This window comes from Taudactylus pleione, unplaced genomic scaffold (genome assembly GCF_031769625.1).
Source record: "Taudactylus pleione unplaced genomic scaffold, aTauple2 ptg000404l, whole genome shotgun sequence".
NCBI classification, from domain to species: domain Eukaryota; kingdom Metazoa; phylum Chordata; class Amphibia; order Anura; family Myobatrachidae; genus Taudactylus; species Taudactylus pleione.
In genome coordinates, this window is record NW_028284806.1 from 664,173 (window position 1) to 682,008 (window position 17,836).

At 47.4% G+C, this 17,836-nt stretch overlaps 1 protein-coding gene across 2 annotated transcripts; it reads left to right on the forward strand.

Moving 5' to 3' along the window:
- Positions 1 to 1,224: 1,224 nt before the first annotated feature.
- LOC148506445 (uncharacterized) lies at positions 1,225 to 17,545 on the forward strand. Of its 2 annotated transcripts, none has more exons than XM_088446772.1 (7): positions 1,225 to 1,299; positions 4,985 to 5,094; positions 8,667 to 8,828; positions 10,096 to 10,219; positions 10,336 to 10,433; positions 10,596 to 10,701; positions 14,183 to 17,545. In XM_088446772.1, exons 1-7 carry the CDS (start codon positions 1,284 to 1,286, stop codon positions 15,007 to 15,009), a joined length of 1,443 nt encoding a protein of 480 aa, XP_088302898.1. In that variant the 5' UTR covers positions 1,225 to 1,283; the 3' UTR covers positions 15,010 to 17,545. The 2 variants fall into 2 exon arrangements, with proteins under 2 accessions (XP_088302898.1, XP_088302899.1); XM_088446773.1 differs by lacking the exon at positions 1,225 to 1,299 and adding an exon at positions 1,333 to 1,377.
- The last annotated feature ends 291 nt before the right edge of the window (positions 17,546 to 17,836 follow it).

A 17,836-nucleotide genomic window follows, 5' to 3' on the forward strand; every position in this document is an offset into this window, starting at 1 on the left:
AGCAGCATCATTCCCCACAGATTGGATCAGAGTGGGACATGCCGCCTCCCTGCTGACCGCCCATCACAAGAAGAATCCTTTTCATGGGTAACGGCAAAGATATTTTGGTCAATTCAAACAGCGCAATTGTCGGGCAATGCCTGTTTCCCTGCTCATGCTGGCTGTCTCAGGGCGGCCTGACTTGGTGGTCTATTTAATGTTAGTCCAAAAGAGAAACATCAGATGACTGTAACAAACCTGAGAACTGACGTTATATCTCCATAATCCCCAGTGATATAAACTGAAGATGGCGATAATATAGGACCATCCTTCCCAACATTTATAATTGATGTACGATATACCACACTTGCCCACTCTCCAGGAATTTCCAGGAGAGACGAGAATTTGTGGCAGCTCTCCTGTAGAAGTGAACGGTCCTTGGCGCCTAATAGCGTGATTCCCGGTGTATCACGTTATCAGGGCCCCGCGCCCCAGTGGCACAACCGTGGCAGCTGGTGCAGGGCCATTATGACGCAGGATGTAGCGCCTTCCACTTTGGACCTGTAACGCCTCTGAGCTCTCTGACGGTGAAAATTAAGTGTTGACACACACACACATATATATATATATATATATATATATATATATATATATATATACACAAATCAGTGCTGAGAGTGCGCAAGAGAAGGGGATGTGGCCATGCACCTCAAATTGGGAGCATGCCATGTTTCCCAAAGACCTGTCCAACAATTTGGAGAGGAGTATGGGCGTCCTTTAGTACCCTTCCTCTCCCCAAAATACCCCCCCCCCCTTCCATGCTGCAGGCATCAGAGCAAGGAGATGCAGGGAATTATAGTAATTTACATAGACTACTAGGACATCTTTGGGAGTTAATATCATGTCCACGACAAAATGGCCGCCGTCCTGCTGTTAATGAGTCCCGACGGGTGTGACAAATTATTAACAGCTCTGCTCCAATTGCTTTAATTCTGTCCAGTCACGTGTTGCTCCAAGGGTCAAGTAATAGTGACGTCACCCCTTCCATACACGATTATTATAACCCCGATGGCTGCAGCGCATGATCCCAGAGCGTGTCCTGTAATGACGTGAGTTGAAACGCACAACCAGGAAGTGAGGTGGAACGTACAACCAGAAAGTGAGGTGGAACGCACAACCACAAAGTGAGGTGGAACGCACAACCACAAAGTGAGGTGGAACGCACAACCACAAAGTGAGGTGGAACGCACAACGAATCTTTTCCGTGTCAGAGGTGAGTGGGAGGAAGCAGAAAGGAGACATTGATGGTGCTGGCAGCAGGTAAATACATGTATTATCAGCTCTTATTCCATGTCATTGTCCTCATGTTACTAATATGGTTTCCTATACGTATATAAGGTGAATTATAAAGATACAAATAGGGACCAATAGTTACAATGATCACTGAATCATTGTAAATGACTATATTAGTTTCATTGTATTATTGTTGTCTTCCATAGAGTCTCAATGTACAGTAACTATTGCAGATCACAGTTATATCTGTACATAGTCCCTCCCTCCCTCTCTTTCTGCCACCCTCTAATCTAATATATATATATTTTCCCCGTTGGTACGGTTCCACACAAACCAGGTACTGAACGCTCTCCCCAGCCATTGGGCAGGTAGTGATCATTACAGAGACTCCAGTCAGTGCTTCTGGCCCCAGATGTAACTCGATGAACTTAACTCTGTGTATCTACGCTCACTTACCCCCCGTGTGTCTATGCTCACTTACCCCCCGTGTATCTACGCTCACTTACCCCCCGTGTGTCTACACTCACTTACCCCCCGTGTGTCTACACTCACTTACCCCCCGTGTGTCTACACTCACTTACCCCCCGTGTGTCTACACTCACCTCTGTGTGTCTACACTTAATTAACTCTCTGTGTCTACACTCACCTCTGTGTGTCTACACTCACTTACCTCTGTGTATCTACGCTCACTTACCCCCCGTGTGTCTATGCTCACTTACCCCCCGTGTATCTACGCTCACTTACCCCCCGTGTGTCTACACTCACTTACCCCCCGTGTGTCTACACTCACTTACCCCCCGTGTGTCTACACTCACCTCTGTGTGTCTACACTTAATTAACTCTCTGTGTCTACACTCACCTCTGTGTGTCTACACTCACTTACCTCTGTGTGTCTACACTCACTTACCTCTGTGTGTGTCTACACTCACTTACCTCTGTGTGTGTCTACACTCACTTACCTCTGTGTGTGTCTACACTCACTTACCTCTGTGTGTGTCTACACTCACTTACCTCTGTATGTCTACACTCACTTACCACTGTGTGTCTACACTCACTTACCCCCATGTGTCTCCGTACACTTATATTGCTGCAAGGGGAATGGTCCGCTCCTTGCTTACGACCTCGCAACCTCCTGAAGCCACACACAGGTTTTCCATTCCAGTTTGTCCTGGCTAAAGCTGGGTACACACCTATACAATCATTGGGCTGTTCATCCAATATTGAGAGAACGGCCATTGGATTGTACAGGTGTGTACGCTGTCCCGATACAGGAGCGTTAGCCGATAAACGGCTTTTAACGCCCCTGAAACGGTCGGGATCGGGAGGTCGCATCTTATGTACGGTTTAATATTTATCAGTGTTTACCTCCCGATCCCATAGAAGCCCGTACACACTGTGCTATGTCTGCACAGTGTGTACATGGCTGACAGGGGGTCACATTGGGGACAGACTGCACGGCTGATCGGGACATTTTTACTCGATCAGCCTGCAATCGTAAAAGTGTGTACCCAGCTTTAGGAGGAGATTTACAACAGCTTCTAAAAATGAAAAGTATTGGTGTTACCCATAGCAACCAATCAGATACTAGCTATCATGTCTCTATTGCACTCTAGTAAATGGTACATGGAATCTGATTGGTTGATATGGGAAACACCTCCCCTTGTCTGTTTTAAAACCTTTAGTAAATCTACCCCTTTTTGTCTGAGACCGGTTGGATCCATCTCTCCCCGGGAGAGTGGAGGGAGCCAGTTGGGAGTGACTGCCTAATTGGATTACCATTGGATAAAAGTTCAATTACTATTATATTAAGTTTTGGTTTTCGAGCCATTGTCACAAGTGCTATGTACACGTGTTGCTTTAGGCTGTATTCAGTCTGTAAGATCTACATTGGCTGCTGTCAAGTTCAAAACAAGCCTCGTAGCAAGTTTCCTATTCATTATATAGATCAGGGTTTCACAACCAAGGTCCTCAAGGCACACTAACAGTCCAGGTTTTAAGGATAGCCATACTTGAGCACATGTGACTTAATTAGTACCTCAGTTATTTTGATTTAACCATCTGTGCACAATCATGGATATCACTAAAACCAGGACTGTTAGTGTGCCTTGAGGACCGAGGTTGGGAATCACTGATATAGATCTTCAATTCTCTCAGTACAGGGGTGTGGCCGGAGGCTGGCCACACATGGTTTAGTGCGGCCGTGGCACTGAATAGGTTAACCCCCGTGCTGCGGCGCCATATTTAAAGAGAACAATAGACGCTAGGCGCCCTGTTTTAAAATGTATTACCGGCGCTAGGCACCGAGTGATTTTAAATGTTGTAAAATGTTTGTGCCGCGGCCCTGGACCCCTTCCGGCGGCCGCATTGAGTGTTCACCCTCGGTGCGCGGCACCGGGGGACTGTGTCTATTCGCCACTGCCGCCGGAGATGGGCTCCGGCGGCCGTGGCAATGGGGGAGGTTGGTGGAGGGTACCACAGCAGCCGAGACGTAGTCCCGGACCGCCAACCAATCTCCCGCACTCCCGGACTGAGTGGCCACACACTGGGGGACCGGACTAGCCGACTCACTGTGCTGTCGTCTGTAAAAGCCTGTTGCAGGGCACAGGCTCTCAGTGTATATATTTGTACAATGTAAAGTGGTTTAATGGTGTAATTTAGAGTAAAGTGCACTTACCTTTGATTTCACTGAAAGACCAGGGGATCCAAAGTCCTCAGTGGCTGCTTGATCCTCCAGCCCCTTCCAGCCTCATGCCTGATAGTGGTCTGAGGAGGTGCATTAGGGAGCTGGCCAAGGCAGCCAGCTAATTCTTTTCAGGGAGCTCTAAAAAGCTTGTATGCCCACCTCTGGAGCTCAGATTCAAGCAGAGGTGGCATGCTTGGTCCCTTAGCAGATTCCTGGAAGTAGGTTTTGTAGGGAAACTTCCCCCAGTTCTTGATGAGCCGACTCCTGGGTGGCAACTAAAACACCAGGTGGGCTCAGCCACTCCCCACTGTACATAGGGGACAATATTAAACGTGCATGTGGACAGCACTTGCACTTAAGTGGATTGGTTGAAAACCACATGGCGGACTTACCCCCTGTGGTACTGTCTATTGGAGTGGGATAAAAGAAGGCCTGCGAGGCTGATTGCGTATGTGTGTGTGTGTATTTTTAAACATCAACTACTGCTGTAACGTCTTTTGAGCTCAGCGTCTCCGTGCAGAGCCTGGTCCATTGCGAGGGATCAGTGGGTATCGGCCAACACCAATCAGGAGGTGTGCCTGCAGCTCGTCGACGCAGCAGAAGCGGTTCCAGGTGCTGGTGGTAGGAGCCTGGATATACGTAAGAAGCGGTTCCAAACACCAATGGTAGGAGTTTAGGGGTGGCAGCTACATACCCGCCCACTGCGTAGTGGGTGGAGTCAGTGACAAGGCGGTCACTGATGGTAAGAGGGAATCCCAGATACCCCAAGATCCAGTGGGGATCAAACCCAGTCTGTGATCGAGTGGCAAGTGTGATCATCCAGTCACAAGGGGTTATAACAGTCATCCAACTAAAGAACATGGACGTGGCGATGTCTTTACTAACAGTATCAAACCTTTTAATTGATTATCAGTAACATTACTAGTACTCATTATACTACTTTTAATGAATGATCCAAGACTGTAAGATATAGTCTTGAACTGAATATACACTATTTATAATACATATATTCTGTATCTCTGTCTGCAGGTGTCACCTCACGATTACTAATTTCCACCATGATGGAGAAGGAGAGAAGTCTGATCACTGAGAGGATAGTAAACCTCACCCTGGAGATCATCTACCTGCTGACTGGGGAGGTGAGAAATGCTGGTGGTGTCACAGTGATATCACTATTATCTCTATTACTAACACAGGGACCTGACTGGGGAGGTGAGGGAGTCTGGGAGTGTCACAGTGACATCACTATTATCTCTATTACTAACACAGGGACCTGACTGGGGAGGCGAGGGAGTCTGGGAGTGTCACAGTGACATCACTATTATCTCTATTACTAACACAGGGACCTGACTGGGGAGGCGAGGGAGTCTGGGAGTGTCACAGTGACATCACTATTATCTCTATTACTAACACAGGGACCTGACTGGGGAGGTGAGAGAGTCTGGGAGTGTCAAAGACATCACTATTATCTCTATTACTAACACAGGGACCTGACTGGGGAGGTGAGGGAGTCTGGGAGTGTCACAGTGACATCACTCTTATCTCTATTACTAACACAGGGACCTGACTGGGGAGGTGAGGGAGTCTGGGAGTGTCACAGTGACATCACTATTATCTCTATTACTAACACAGGGACCTGACTGGGGAGGTGAGGGAGTCTGGGAGTGTCACAGTGACATCATTTTTATCTCTATTACTAACACAGGGACCTGACTGGGGAGGTGAGGGAGTCTGGGAGTGTCACAGTGACATCACTATTATCTCTATTACTAACACAGGGACCTGACTGGGGAGGCGAGGGAGTCTGGGAGTGTCACAGTGACATCACTATTATCTCTATTACTAACACAGGGACCTGACTGGGGAGGTGAGAGAGTCTGGGAGTGTCAAAGACATCACTATTATCTCTATTACTAACACAGGGACCTGACTGGGGAGGTGAGGGAGTCTGGGAGTGTCACAGTGACATCACTCTTATCTCTATTACTAACACAGGGACCTGACTGGGGAGGTGAGGGAGTCTGGGAGTGTCACAGTGACATCATTTTTATCTCTATTACTAACACAGGGACCTGACTGGGGAGGTGAGGGAGTCTGGGAGTGTCACAGTGACATCACTATTATCTCTATTACTAACACAGGGACCTGACTGGGGAGGTGAGAGAGTCTGGGAGTGTCACAGTGACATCACTATTATCTCTATTACTAACACAGGGACCTGACTGGGGAGGTGAGGGAGTCTGGGAGTGTCACAGTGACATCACTATTATCTCTATTACTAACACAGGGACCTGACTGGGGAGGTGAGGGAGTCTGGGAGTGTCACAGTGACATCACTATTATCTCTATTACTAACACAGGGACCTGACTGGGGAGGCGAGGGAGTCTGGGAGTGTCACAGTGACATCACTCTTATCTCTATTACTAACACAGGGACCTGACTGGGGAGGCGAGGGAGTCTGGGAGTGTCACAGTGACATCACTCTTATCTCTATTACTAACACAGGGACCTGACTGGGGAGGTGAGGGAGTCTGGGAGTGTCACAGTGACATCATTTTTATCTCTATTACTAACACAGGGACCTGACTGGGGAGGTGAGGGAGTCTGGGAGTGTCACAGTGACATCACTATTATCTCTATTACTAACACAGGGACCTAACTGGGGAGGTGAGAGAGTCTGGGAGTGTCACAGTGACATCACTATTATCTCTATTACTAACACAGGGACCTGACTGGGGAGGTGAGGGAGTCTGGGAGTGTCACAGTGACATCACTATTATCTCTATTACTAACACAGGGACCTGACTGGGGAGGTGAGGGAGTCTGGGAGTGTCACAGTGACATCACTATTATCTCTATTACTAACACAGGGACCTGACTGGGGAGGTGAGGGAGTCTGGGAGTGTCACAGTGACATCACTATTATCTCTATTACTAACACAGGGACCTGACTGGGGAGGTGAGGGAGTCTGGGAGTGTCACAGTGACATCACTATTATCTCTATTACTAACACAGGGACCTGACTGGGGAGGTGAGGGAGTCTGGGAGTGTCACAGTGACATCACTATTATCTCTATTACTAACACAGGGACCTGACTGGGGAGGCGAGGGAGTCTGGGAGTGTCACAGTGACATCACTATTATCTCTATTACTAACACAGGGACCTGACTGGGGAGGCGAGGGAGTCTGGGAGTGTCACAGTGACATCACTATTATCTCTATTACTAACACAGGGACCTGACTGGGGAGGCGAGGGAGTCTGGGAGTGTCACAGTGACATCACTCTTATCTCTATTACTAACACAGGGACCTGACTGGGGAGGTGAGGGAGTCTGGGAGTGTCACAGTGACATCACTCTTATCTCTATTACTAACACAGGGACCTGACTGGGGAGGTGAGGGAGTCTGGGAGTGTCACAGTGACATCACTATTATCTCTATTACTAACACAGGGACCTGACTGGGGAGGTGAGGGAGTCTGGGAGTGTCACAGTGACATCACTATTATCTCTATTACTAACACAGGGACCTGACTGGGGAGGCGAGGGAGTCTGGGAGTGTCACAGTGACATCACTATTATCTCTATTACTAACACAGGGACCTGACTGGGGAGGCGAGGGAGTCTGGGAGTGTCACAGTGACATCACTATTATCTCTATTACTAACACAGGGACCTGACTGGGGAGGTGAGGGAGTCTGGGAGTGTCACAGTGACATCACTAATCTCTATTACTAACACAGGGACCTGACTGGGGAGGCGAGGGAGTCTGGGAGTGTCACAGTGACATCACTCTTATCTCTATTACTAACACAGGGACCTGACTGGGGAGGTGAGGGAGTCTGGGAGTGTCACAGTGACATCACTCTTATCTCTATTACTAACACAGGGACCTGACTGGGGAGGGGAGGGAGTCTGGGAGTGTTACAGTGACATCACTATTATCTCTATTACTAACAGAGGGACCTGACTGGGGAGGTGAGGGAGTCTGGGAGTGTCACAGTGACATCACTATTATCTCTATTACTAACACAGGGACCTGACTGGGGAGGTGAGGGAGTCTGGGAGTGTCACAGTGACATCACTATTATCTCTCTATTACTAACACAGGGACCTGACTAGTGAGGTGAGGGAGTCTGGGAGTGTCACAGTGACATCATTTTTATCTCTATTACTAACACAGGGACCTGACTGGGGAGGTGAGGGAGTCTGGGAGTGTCACCGTGACATCATTTTTATCTCTATTACTAACACAGGGACCTGACTAGTGAGGTGAGGGAGTCTGGGAGTGTCACAGTGACATCATTTTTATCTCTATTACTAACACAGGGACCTGACTGGGGAGGGGAGGGAGTCTGGGAGTGTCACAGTGACATCACTATTATCTCTATTACTAACACAGGGACCTGACTGGGGAGGTAAGGGAGTCTGGGAGTGTTACAGTGACATCACTATTATCTCTATTACTAACAGAGGGACCTGACTGGGGAGGTGAGGGAGTCTGGGAGTGTCACAGTGACATCATTTTTATCTCTATTACTAACACAGGGACCTGACTGGGGAGGTGAGGGAGTCTGGGAGTGTCACAGTGACATCATTTTTATCTCTATTACTAACACAGGGACCTGACTAGTGAGGTGAGGGAGTCTGGGAGTGTCACAGTGACATCACTCTGGAACTTGTTTTTATAATTACATCTTAATACACAGGATTACACAATGGTGAGGAATACATCTGGTGTATCAAGAGGAATGAGCAAGACCCAGAGCCCCATCACGGTGCCTCCACCTCACTCACTGATACATGAGAGACACAATGACAAGAAGATCCTGGAACTCACCAACAAGATCATTCAACTGCTGACTGGAGAGGTGACTGCTGGGAATGGGACATTATACAGTAACACCAGGGGATGTGTCTGGGTGATGACTGGAGAGGTGACTGCTGGGAATGGGACATTATACAGTAACACCAGGGGATGTGTCTGGGTGATGACTGGAGAGGTGACTGCTGGGAATGGGACATTATACAGTAACACCAGGGGATGTGTCTGGGTGATGACTGGAGAGGTGACTGCTGGGAATGGGACATTATACAGTAACACCGGGGGATGTGTCTGGGTGATGACTGGAGAGGTGACTGCTGGGAATGGGACATTATACAGTAACACCGGGGGATGTGTCTGGGTGATGACTGGAGAGGTGACTGCTGGGAATGGGACATTATACAGTAACACCGGGGGATGTGTCTGGGTGATGACTGGAGAGGTGACTGCTGGGAATGGGACATTATACAGTAACACCGGGGGATGTGTCTGGGTGATGACTGGAGAGGTGACTGCTGGGAATGGGACATTATACAGTAACACCGGGGGATGTGTCTGGGCGATGACTGGAGAGGTGACTGCTGGGAATGGGACATTATACAGTAACACCGGGGGATGTGTCTGGGCGATGACTGGAGAGGTGACTGCTGGGAATGGGACATTATACAGTAACACCGGGGGATGTGTCTGGGCGATGACTGGAGAGGTGACTGCTGGGAATGGGACATTATACAGTAACACCGGGGGATGTGTCTGGGCGATGACTGGAGAGGTGACTGCTGGGAATGGGGCATTATACAGTAACACCGGGGGATGTGTCTGGGTGATGACTGGAGAGGTGACTGCTGGGAATGGGACATTATACAGTAACACCAGAGGATGTGTCTGGGTGATGACTGGAGAGGTGACTGCTGGGAATGGGACATTATACAGTAACACCAGAGGATGTGTCTGGGTGATGACTGGAGAGGTGACTGCTGGGAATGGGACATTATACAGTAACACCAGGGGATGTGTCTGGGTGATGACTGGAGAGGTGACTGCTGGGAATGGGACATTATACAGTAACACCAGGGGATGTGTCTGGGTGATGACTGGAGAGGTGACTGCTGGGAATGGGACACTATACAGTAACACCAGGGGATGTGTCTGGGTGATGACTGGAGAGGTGACTGCTGGGAATGGGACATTATACAGTAACTCCAGGGGATGTGTGTGGATGATGACTGGAGAGGTGACTGCTGGGAATAGGACATTATACAGTAACACCAGGGGATGTGTCTGGGTGATGACTGTATCATTGTGTGTGTCAGGTTCCTATAAGGTGTGAGGACGTCGCTGTCTATTTCTCCATGGAGGAGTGGGAGTATATAGAGGAACACAGGGGTCTGTACAAGGACGTGATGATGGAGAATCACCGGCCCCTCACATCACTGGGTAAGAGGAGACTGTCATTTATTGTAATGGGGAGAGCAGCTATGGGGCCACCTATATACACATCATCCGATAATCACATATATACAATGTAATCAGTCACTGTGTGTCTCCTACAGATGGAGCCAGTAACAGGAATACCCCAGAGAGATGTCCCCATCCTCTTTATTCCCAGGATGATACAGAGGAGAATCACAGTGTCCCACAGGAGGATCAGGTAGGTGGGATTCAGGATTTCTCCAAATTTGAAAATTATGCTACACTATATGATCAATTCAGTAGCTGGTTGGGTCTTGTAAAGATACATTTTTCAGTTATTTCAAACTTTATCATCAAGTCAGATATGAATTTTTTTTTTTGTATTATCTTGTGTATTTAGGTTGAAGATCTCTTTGATATTCAAGTTGTAGAGGATGAAGAAGAGACGTATGTGATGGGTGATCAGCAGTGTAAGGAGGAGGAAATCCCTACAGCTATCAGCACAGGTGAGTAATAATCACTAAGTACAGAACAGTCACATATTCTCCTTGTTCTGTCACTACAGCACTCTCTTATCCTACACCCTCCTCTGTCACTACAGCAATCTCTTATCCTACACCCTCCTCTGTCACTACAGCCATCTCTTATCCTACACCCTCCTCTGTCACTACAGCACTCTCTTATCCTACACCCACCTCTGTCACTACAGCAATCTCTTATCCTACACCCTCCTCTGTCACTACAGCACTCTCTTATCCTACACCCTCCTCTGTCACTACAGCACTCTCTTATCCTACACCCTCCTCTGTCACTACAGACTAATGAGGACAAAGAGTCAGGAGCCATCAGCCCCTATTATACTCCTGCTCTCCCTCACATCATGTCACTGTATGTTACCAGCCCAGAGATCTGACCAGTCTCCTCCCCACACTCTCTGGTGTATTTCATACATCAGGAGCCATCTGCCCCTATTATACTCCTGGTCCAACTTTGCAAGACTATATGAACAATACCAATATCGTTTATCTTTCACTTTTTTGCACCGAACGACCAGCGATGCGCGTGACCGTACGTGCAGGCTAACTTGCTCGTTATCTATGAATTTTTCATCATTTAAATACTGTCAGATATCGTTCGTCGTTCATGAAATCATGTCACTGTGTGTTACAAGCCCAGAGATCTAACCAGTCTCCTCCCCACACTCTCTGGTGTATCTCTTACATCAGGAGCCATCAGCCCCTATTATACTCCTGCTCTCCCCCTCACATCATGTCACTGTGTGTTACCAGCCCAGAGATCTGACCAGTCTCCTCCCCACACTCTCTGGTGTATCTCATACATCAGGAGCCATCAGCCCCTATTATACTCCTGCTCTCCTCCTCACATCATGTCACTGTGTGTTACCAGCCCAGAGATCTGACCAGTCTCCTCCCCACACTCTCTGGTGTATCTCATACATCCGGAGCCATCAGCCCCTATTATACTCCTGCTCTCCTCCTCACATCATGTCACTGTGTGTTACCAGCCCAGAGATCTGACCAGTCTCCTCCCCACACTCTCTGATGTATCTCATACATCAGGAGCCATCAGGATTTCCTTTATTACAAAGTTGCCAGTGGAACAGTTTCCTTCTCTCTCCCCTGGCCCCGCCACTTTGGAACATCTCTGATTATAGGGAGGCGTAGTGATGGGAAGAGTATTTCTAAACAGGAAGACACCAATATGCTTGAATAGTCCCGGATGGGTTACAGTAGATGGCCCACATCGTCCAGCCTGCGCTGCTCCCGGCATTTCCTCCTCACGGCTGTCCATGTATACCTCAGCAGTCCAGTTACAATGAAATGGACCCTTTTTAAATTGACAAAACTGGCGACCAGAAATTTATCATTCTCATATGAACCAAAAGGATTCAAACATTCATGGGCCTATCTATAATGGGGGCATGGTGTGCTGTGCTCACCCCGTACCCATAGACTATACTTATCTTTCTGCCAACTCTGTAGAAGTCACTGGGAAAATGGTGCCGTCTCCATTTTCCCGTAGACCTGTGCAGTAGAGAAATCTTTGGGAAGATGGGGCCTCCTCTGGAGACTACTCCGCGCATGCAAGTACACTGCTCACAGACCAGCTTCTCTTTTATAATAAAAACTCATTTCTACATCGGTCCTCCTCTCTGCCCCCTCATCTAGTCACCTATTCTTTTTTTGGTCACCCACCCTCTTATTGGCTGGGCTCTTCCTCCTCTTGTCTTTGCATTTCCCCTTTTCCTGTTCACCACTACACACCTACACCGCGTTATATCTGTACAGTGCCTACGTGTACAGGCTTGTCTCACGCTGGTCTGTTCCTAGCTTGTCCCCTGTTACCATTCCCTCCCCATCGACACTACAGATCCTTGTGACTTTCTGTGGCCAAATGACTGTTCAAGGGCTGAGACGCCCCCTCTGAGCATCTTGTGATGATGTAATACCGCCTGGTTCATCTTTAGATACAGTCATCGGTCGCACCATCGAAACTTGCACCTCTATCGTAGGTGCAGATTCTTGGTCTGAATACGGCCTCCAATGTGAGTCTGTGTATGCAACCACTTTGGAGACACACCCGGGACTTTCCCCTAACACGGCCATAAGACGCCTCTGCATGTACACACTGTGTAACGCATGCACCCTAGGAGGAGTTAGGGATTTTCGCGCAGTATCAAAGAATCGATGAGCTCCGTGAATATCGGCGTTCAGCGCGAGTCAGGATTGGGCCCTATCTGTCCAGACACTCCAGGATCTTGTCAAGGCTTTCAGGACCTTTTTGATCTTGGAGGTTTTCTAGCAACCAGGGAAAAGAGAGTCAGTGATTGGGGGCCCTAATGGCTTTGTACCCCTTCCACGCACTTGAACCCTTAAGCTGTTAGCACTACAATGTTTTCTTCTTTATTGAAAGCCATAAAAACATGAAGCATGTGTCCAGCTACTGGGGATAGAAACGTCGGCTCGCCTTATGCAATATTATAGTTGGGCTCAGCAAGATACACAACACCGGGCAAAGCATTACAGCAAACCCGAGGTCATAGTTCAGGATAAATATCACCTGTTTTCTATTGTGTGTGTGTGTGTGTATATATAGATAAAAAGTTTAACCTTTGAAGAATATGTACATATTTCAGTTACTACAAATCTAATTTTTTTTTTTATAATCCTACGTTAGCACTGACCCTTTAAATACCAAGTGCCCCCCTCAAAAATGTATATCCAGAGCCTTTTGTCTTTCAAGCTGGCATACTGTACTCGGCGGCCATACTGTGTGAGACCGATGGGACCTCAGTTCCCAGTCCTGGTTATATGGCACTACACATACAGATCTATGTGTAGTCCATCCTAATGGGGCCTCAGGAACCAGCCAGCTACAACAGGGACTTCCAATACAATCCAGCAGTACAAGACCATTGCCTTTTGTCGCCTATAACTGCTATAACTTTTCCTTGACCAGACCCTTAGAAAAGTTTCCATTGATGATTCAAACCATCAAATGGTTCCCAAATGATGGATGCATATCATCGTTGGGAATGAAACAATGGCGGAAATCCTTTCTGCTTTCAAAGTTTGCACTCGGAGGCAGCAGTGGATGGCAGAAGCCGGGAGTGGACGTATTGCAAAAACGCAGTGGCGGCGAAATTAGCGTACATCTCATAATCAGGCCCTCAGATGCTTAATCGCTCAGGCTGGAGGCCATGCTCTGCGACTGCAGCCCTTCAAAGTGGGCTTCCCAGCCCTTGCACAATCAGACACACCCTAGAGGAAGGGCTGACGCGTTTCGCAGCAGCGCTCAACTGAGAACTAGGCCCTATATGCGCGTCTAGAATTATAATAAAAAGATTATTTTAATTGTAACATGAAGTCACTCATAGGATGGCAAAGTTTGGACATTGTTCCTTTTTGAATTTTTTTTCTTTTTCTGGTGGACATGCTCATATTTCCAAATGTTTATTCCCAACAGGAGGACGCGACAGCAGGAACAACTTGGAGGAACGTTTCATTTTCTATCCAGACTGCAGAATGGAAGAACAACGGATCACTTTAGATTCTCCATGGGACAGCCACGCTAACTTAAATATGTATCCAGTGCTTCACAATGCCGATATCTTATCGTATACCTTTAATCATGAGCAATGCTTTTCTGTTCTATCGAATCCGGTTACACACAGCACGGCTCATAGAGGCGACAAAGCATTTCCCTGCTCTGAATGTGATAAATCCTTCAACCAAAGTTCCAATCTCAGTAGGCACCAGAAAACCCACTCGGGCAAGAAGCCGTTTCCATGTTCTGAGTGCGGGAAGTGTTTCACCGAGAAGGCCGCCCTGGCCAAACACAACAGGACTCACACGGGCGAGAGGCCTTTCCCCTGTCCAGCCTGCGGGAAGCGCTTCACACAGAAATCCTATCTGGTCAGGCACCAGAGGATTCACACCGGCGAGAGGCCGTTTCCCTGTGCCGTTTGCGGGAAATGTTTTTCAGGCAAATCGGATCTCATTAAACACCAGAGGGTCCACACCGGCGAGAAGCCCTTCCTGTGCTCGGAGTGCGGGAAATGTTTCTCCGAGAAATCGAACCTGATTAAACACCAGAGAATCCACTCGGGGGAGAAGCCCTTTCTGTGCCCTGACTGTGGCAAATGTTTCACCGAGAAATCGGACCTCATGAAGCACCAGAGAGTCCACACACTAGAAAGACCGTTTTCCTGTTCTGAGTGCGGGAAATATTTTGCACTTAAATCCGTGCTGTACCGGCATCAGAAAATTCATTTATCTGTGAAGCGTTTATAAACCAGAGGACAAGACGAGGATTGGATATATAACTACGAGAGCAAATCACTGGGTTGTCGATGAAAAGCAACATCGGTAATAACTGGAAATTTGGAAATGGATGCTGACTGGAATCAGCCAATTGCCACATCAATCCAAAGATAGTCTGGATTGCCTCCGTGGGGTAGTTTTCAAGCAACTAGTTAGAAAACCAGCAAAACCAGGAAGCAATCCTGGATTTGGTCCTTACAAATAAGAGAAAGCATCAAACGTATCGGTAGAAGAGAACTTGGAGGTCTAGAGATGGATATGGATTCATCTGCGGACACCAGTAAAGCAGGGGGGCAGCACCATGACCGAGGTCTAACAGAGACAGACTTTAGTCACATGAGAAATTGTTCATGTGACTCTCTGACTGGGGCTGGAAATGAAAGGCGGAGTGCGGGATTGGTGGACTAAACAAAAATATTACACGCACCAGAAATTTGTGCCGGATGTAAAACAAAAAGAGGAAAGGGCTAATATTATTCTCTGAAAAAAAAGTGGTAATCATCAGACGTGCAAAGACAACGGCATATAAGAAGTATAGCAAGAACTAATTAGATGTAGGATAAAACAAAAATAAGCATATAAATCTAGTCTATAGGAAACTAAACAATTGTGCTCAAACAGAAGAAATACACTTACAGTAATAAGGTTACAAAAGCTAGATGTATTAGCGATAGGCAAAAAACCCCAAAAGGGAACAATAGTGGGGCTAAACCAGGCCGTAACGAGGGCTTGTGCCAGTGGTGCCGTCACCCTGGACATGTGGCCAAAGGGGAGGCACGGTCTCCGCCCCTAACGCTACCCTTTTGCAGCTTGAGCACCCCGCACCGGGACCCACCAACACACTGCTCCCCTGGTACTGTTCATGTCATGACGTGTGCCATGGGTGACGGCCTAGTGTGCCCTAAGGCTAGAAAATGGATTTGTTGAAGGAGACCACTAATTTGTGTGGTACTTACTGTTGATGTTAAAAAGTGGTCACCAACACGTGAGGAAAAATATACAGCCTGCTGTACTCTAGATAGATATATATTTACTATTAACCAAACTCTCTAACCATACAGTTTATATTCCAGGTGATTGGAGAATGTAATGTCGAACATACCTAGTGAGTATTTGTTTCTCGGTAACTTAAGGCATCGGCCAGCCTATCAGATCTTAGCAAGGCATACGTGTTAATTTTATCGTGGGATATTGTACCAATGAGTATGGATGAAGGTGTGGCTGAAGGTCAGGAGTGCCGTAGTCATTGGTATATTCTCCACTAAGGGCTGGTGGCCAGTGAAGCCCCCGGAGGGATCAGTCTTGTGGCTGTGCCTAGTGATAGTAATTTGGTTGCTATGGGCGACAACACCACTTTTGTAAAACCGCACTTTAGTGTCCGATGACAGCCGGTAGAATATACTTTTTAGTAGCAGGAACTGGGGGTTATATTACCACATTACAGGTCATCGGTAAGACCTCGCCCCAAGGGTAAGCCATCGGAACGTCAACGACATTTCATCAGTATTGACATGAATGCCGACATAAACGTGTCAACATGATCAATGCCAGCATTACAACCAATGTCTACATTGTGAACGTCAACAAAATATACCACACCCACCTCAAGTACTCTGTTCAGTTCTGGAGGCTCTGTCTCCAAAATATATATATTAATGAAATATTATATACACTATATATGGACAAAATTATTTGGACGCCTGACCATTACACCAACAGGGACTGTAATGATATTGTATTGAAATACATATACTTTAATATGGATTAAAGCTATAACAGCTTCCACTCTTCTTGGAAGGCTTTCCACAAGATTTTGGAGGGTTTCTGTTGGAATTTGTGCCCATTCATTCTGTAGAGCATCTATGAGGTCAGGCACTGATGTTGGACGAGAAGGCCTGGCTAGCAATCTCCATTCCAGGTCACCCCAAAGGTGCTTGATTGGGTTAAGGTCAGGGCTCTGTGCGGACCAGTCAAGTTCTTCCACACCGAACTCATTAAACCATGTCTTTGTAGTCCTTGCTTTGTGCATTGGGGCACAGTCATGTTGGAATAGAAAAGGGCCTTCCCCAAACTGTTGCCACAAAGTTGGAAGCATCGTATTGTCCAAAATGTCTTGGTATGCTGAAGCATTAAGATTGTTCTTCACTGGAGATAAGGGGCCTAGCCCAAACCCAGAAAAACAGCCCCATACCATTATCCCTCCTCCACCAAACTTCACAGTTGGCACAATGCAGTCAGGCAGGTAACGTTCTCCCGGCATCCGCCAAACCCAGACTCGCCAAACAGAGAAGGGTGATTCGTCACTCCATAGAACACGTTTCCACTGCTCCACAGTCCAGTGTTGGTGTGCTTTACACCACTCCATCTGACACTTGGCATTGGACTTGGTGATGTGAGGCTTCCATGCAGCTGTTCGGCCATGGAAACCCATGCCATTAAGCTCCCAACGCATAGTTTTTGTGCTTACATTAATGCCAGTGGAAGTTTGGAACTCTTCAGCTATGGAATCAGCAGAGCGTTTTTACGCACCATGGGGCAGATGTATGAAGCTCTGGGCAGTGATAAAGTGGAGAGTGATAAATGACCAACCAATCAGCTCCCAATTATGTTACAGGCTGTGTTTGAAAAATGACAGTTGGGAGCTGATTGGTTGGTCGTTTATCACTCTCCACTTTATCACTTCTCAGAGCTTCATACATCTGCCCCATGCGCCTTAGCAGTCGTTGATCCCGCCCTGTGATTTTACGTGGTCTTACGCTTCGTGGCTGAGTTGCTGCTGTTCCTAAACGCTTCCACT

Excerpts from the sequence above, each read along its gene's own strand:
- LOC148506445 (XM_088446772.1), top strand. Across the intron at positions 8,829-10,095 it reads TTCAACTGCTGACTGGAGAG|GTTCCTATAAGGTGTGAGGA; the intron begins GTGACTGCTGGG and ends TGTGTGTGTCAG. Across the intron at positions 10,702-14,182 it reads CCCTACAGCTATCAGCACAG|GAGGACGCGACAGCAGGAAC; the intron begins GTGAGTAATAAT and ends TATTCCCAACAG.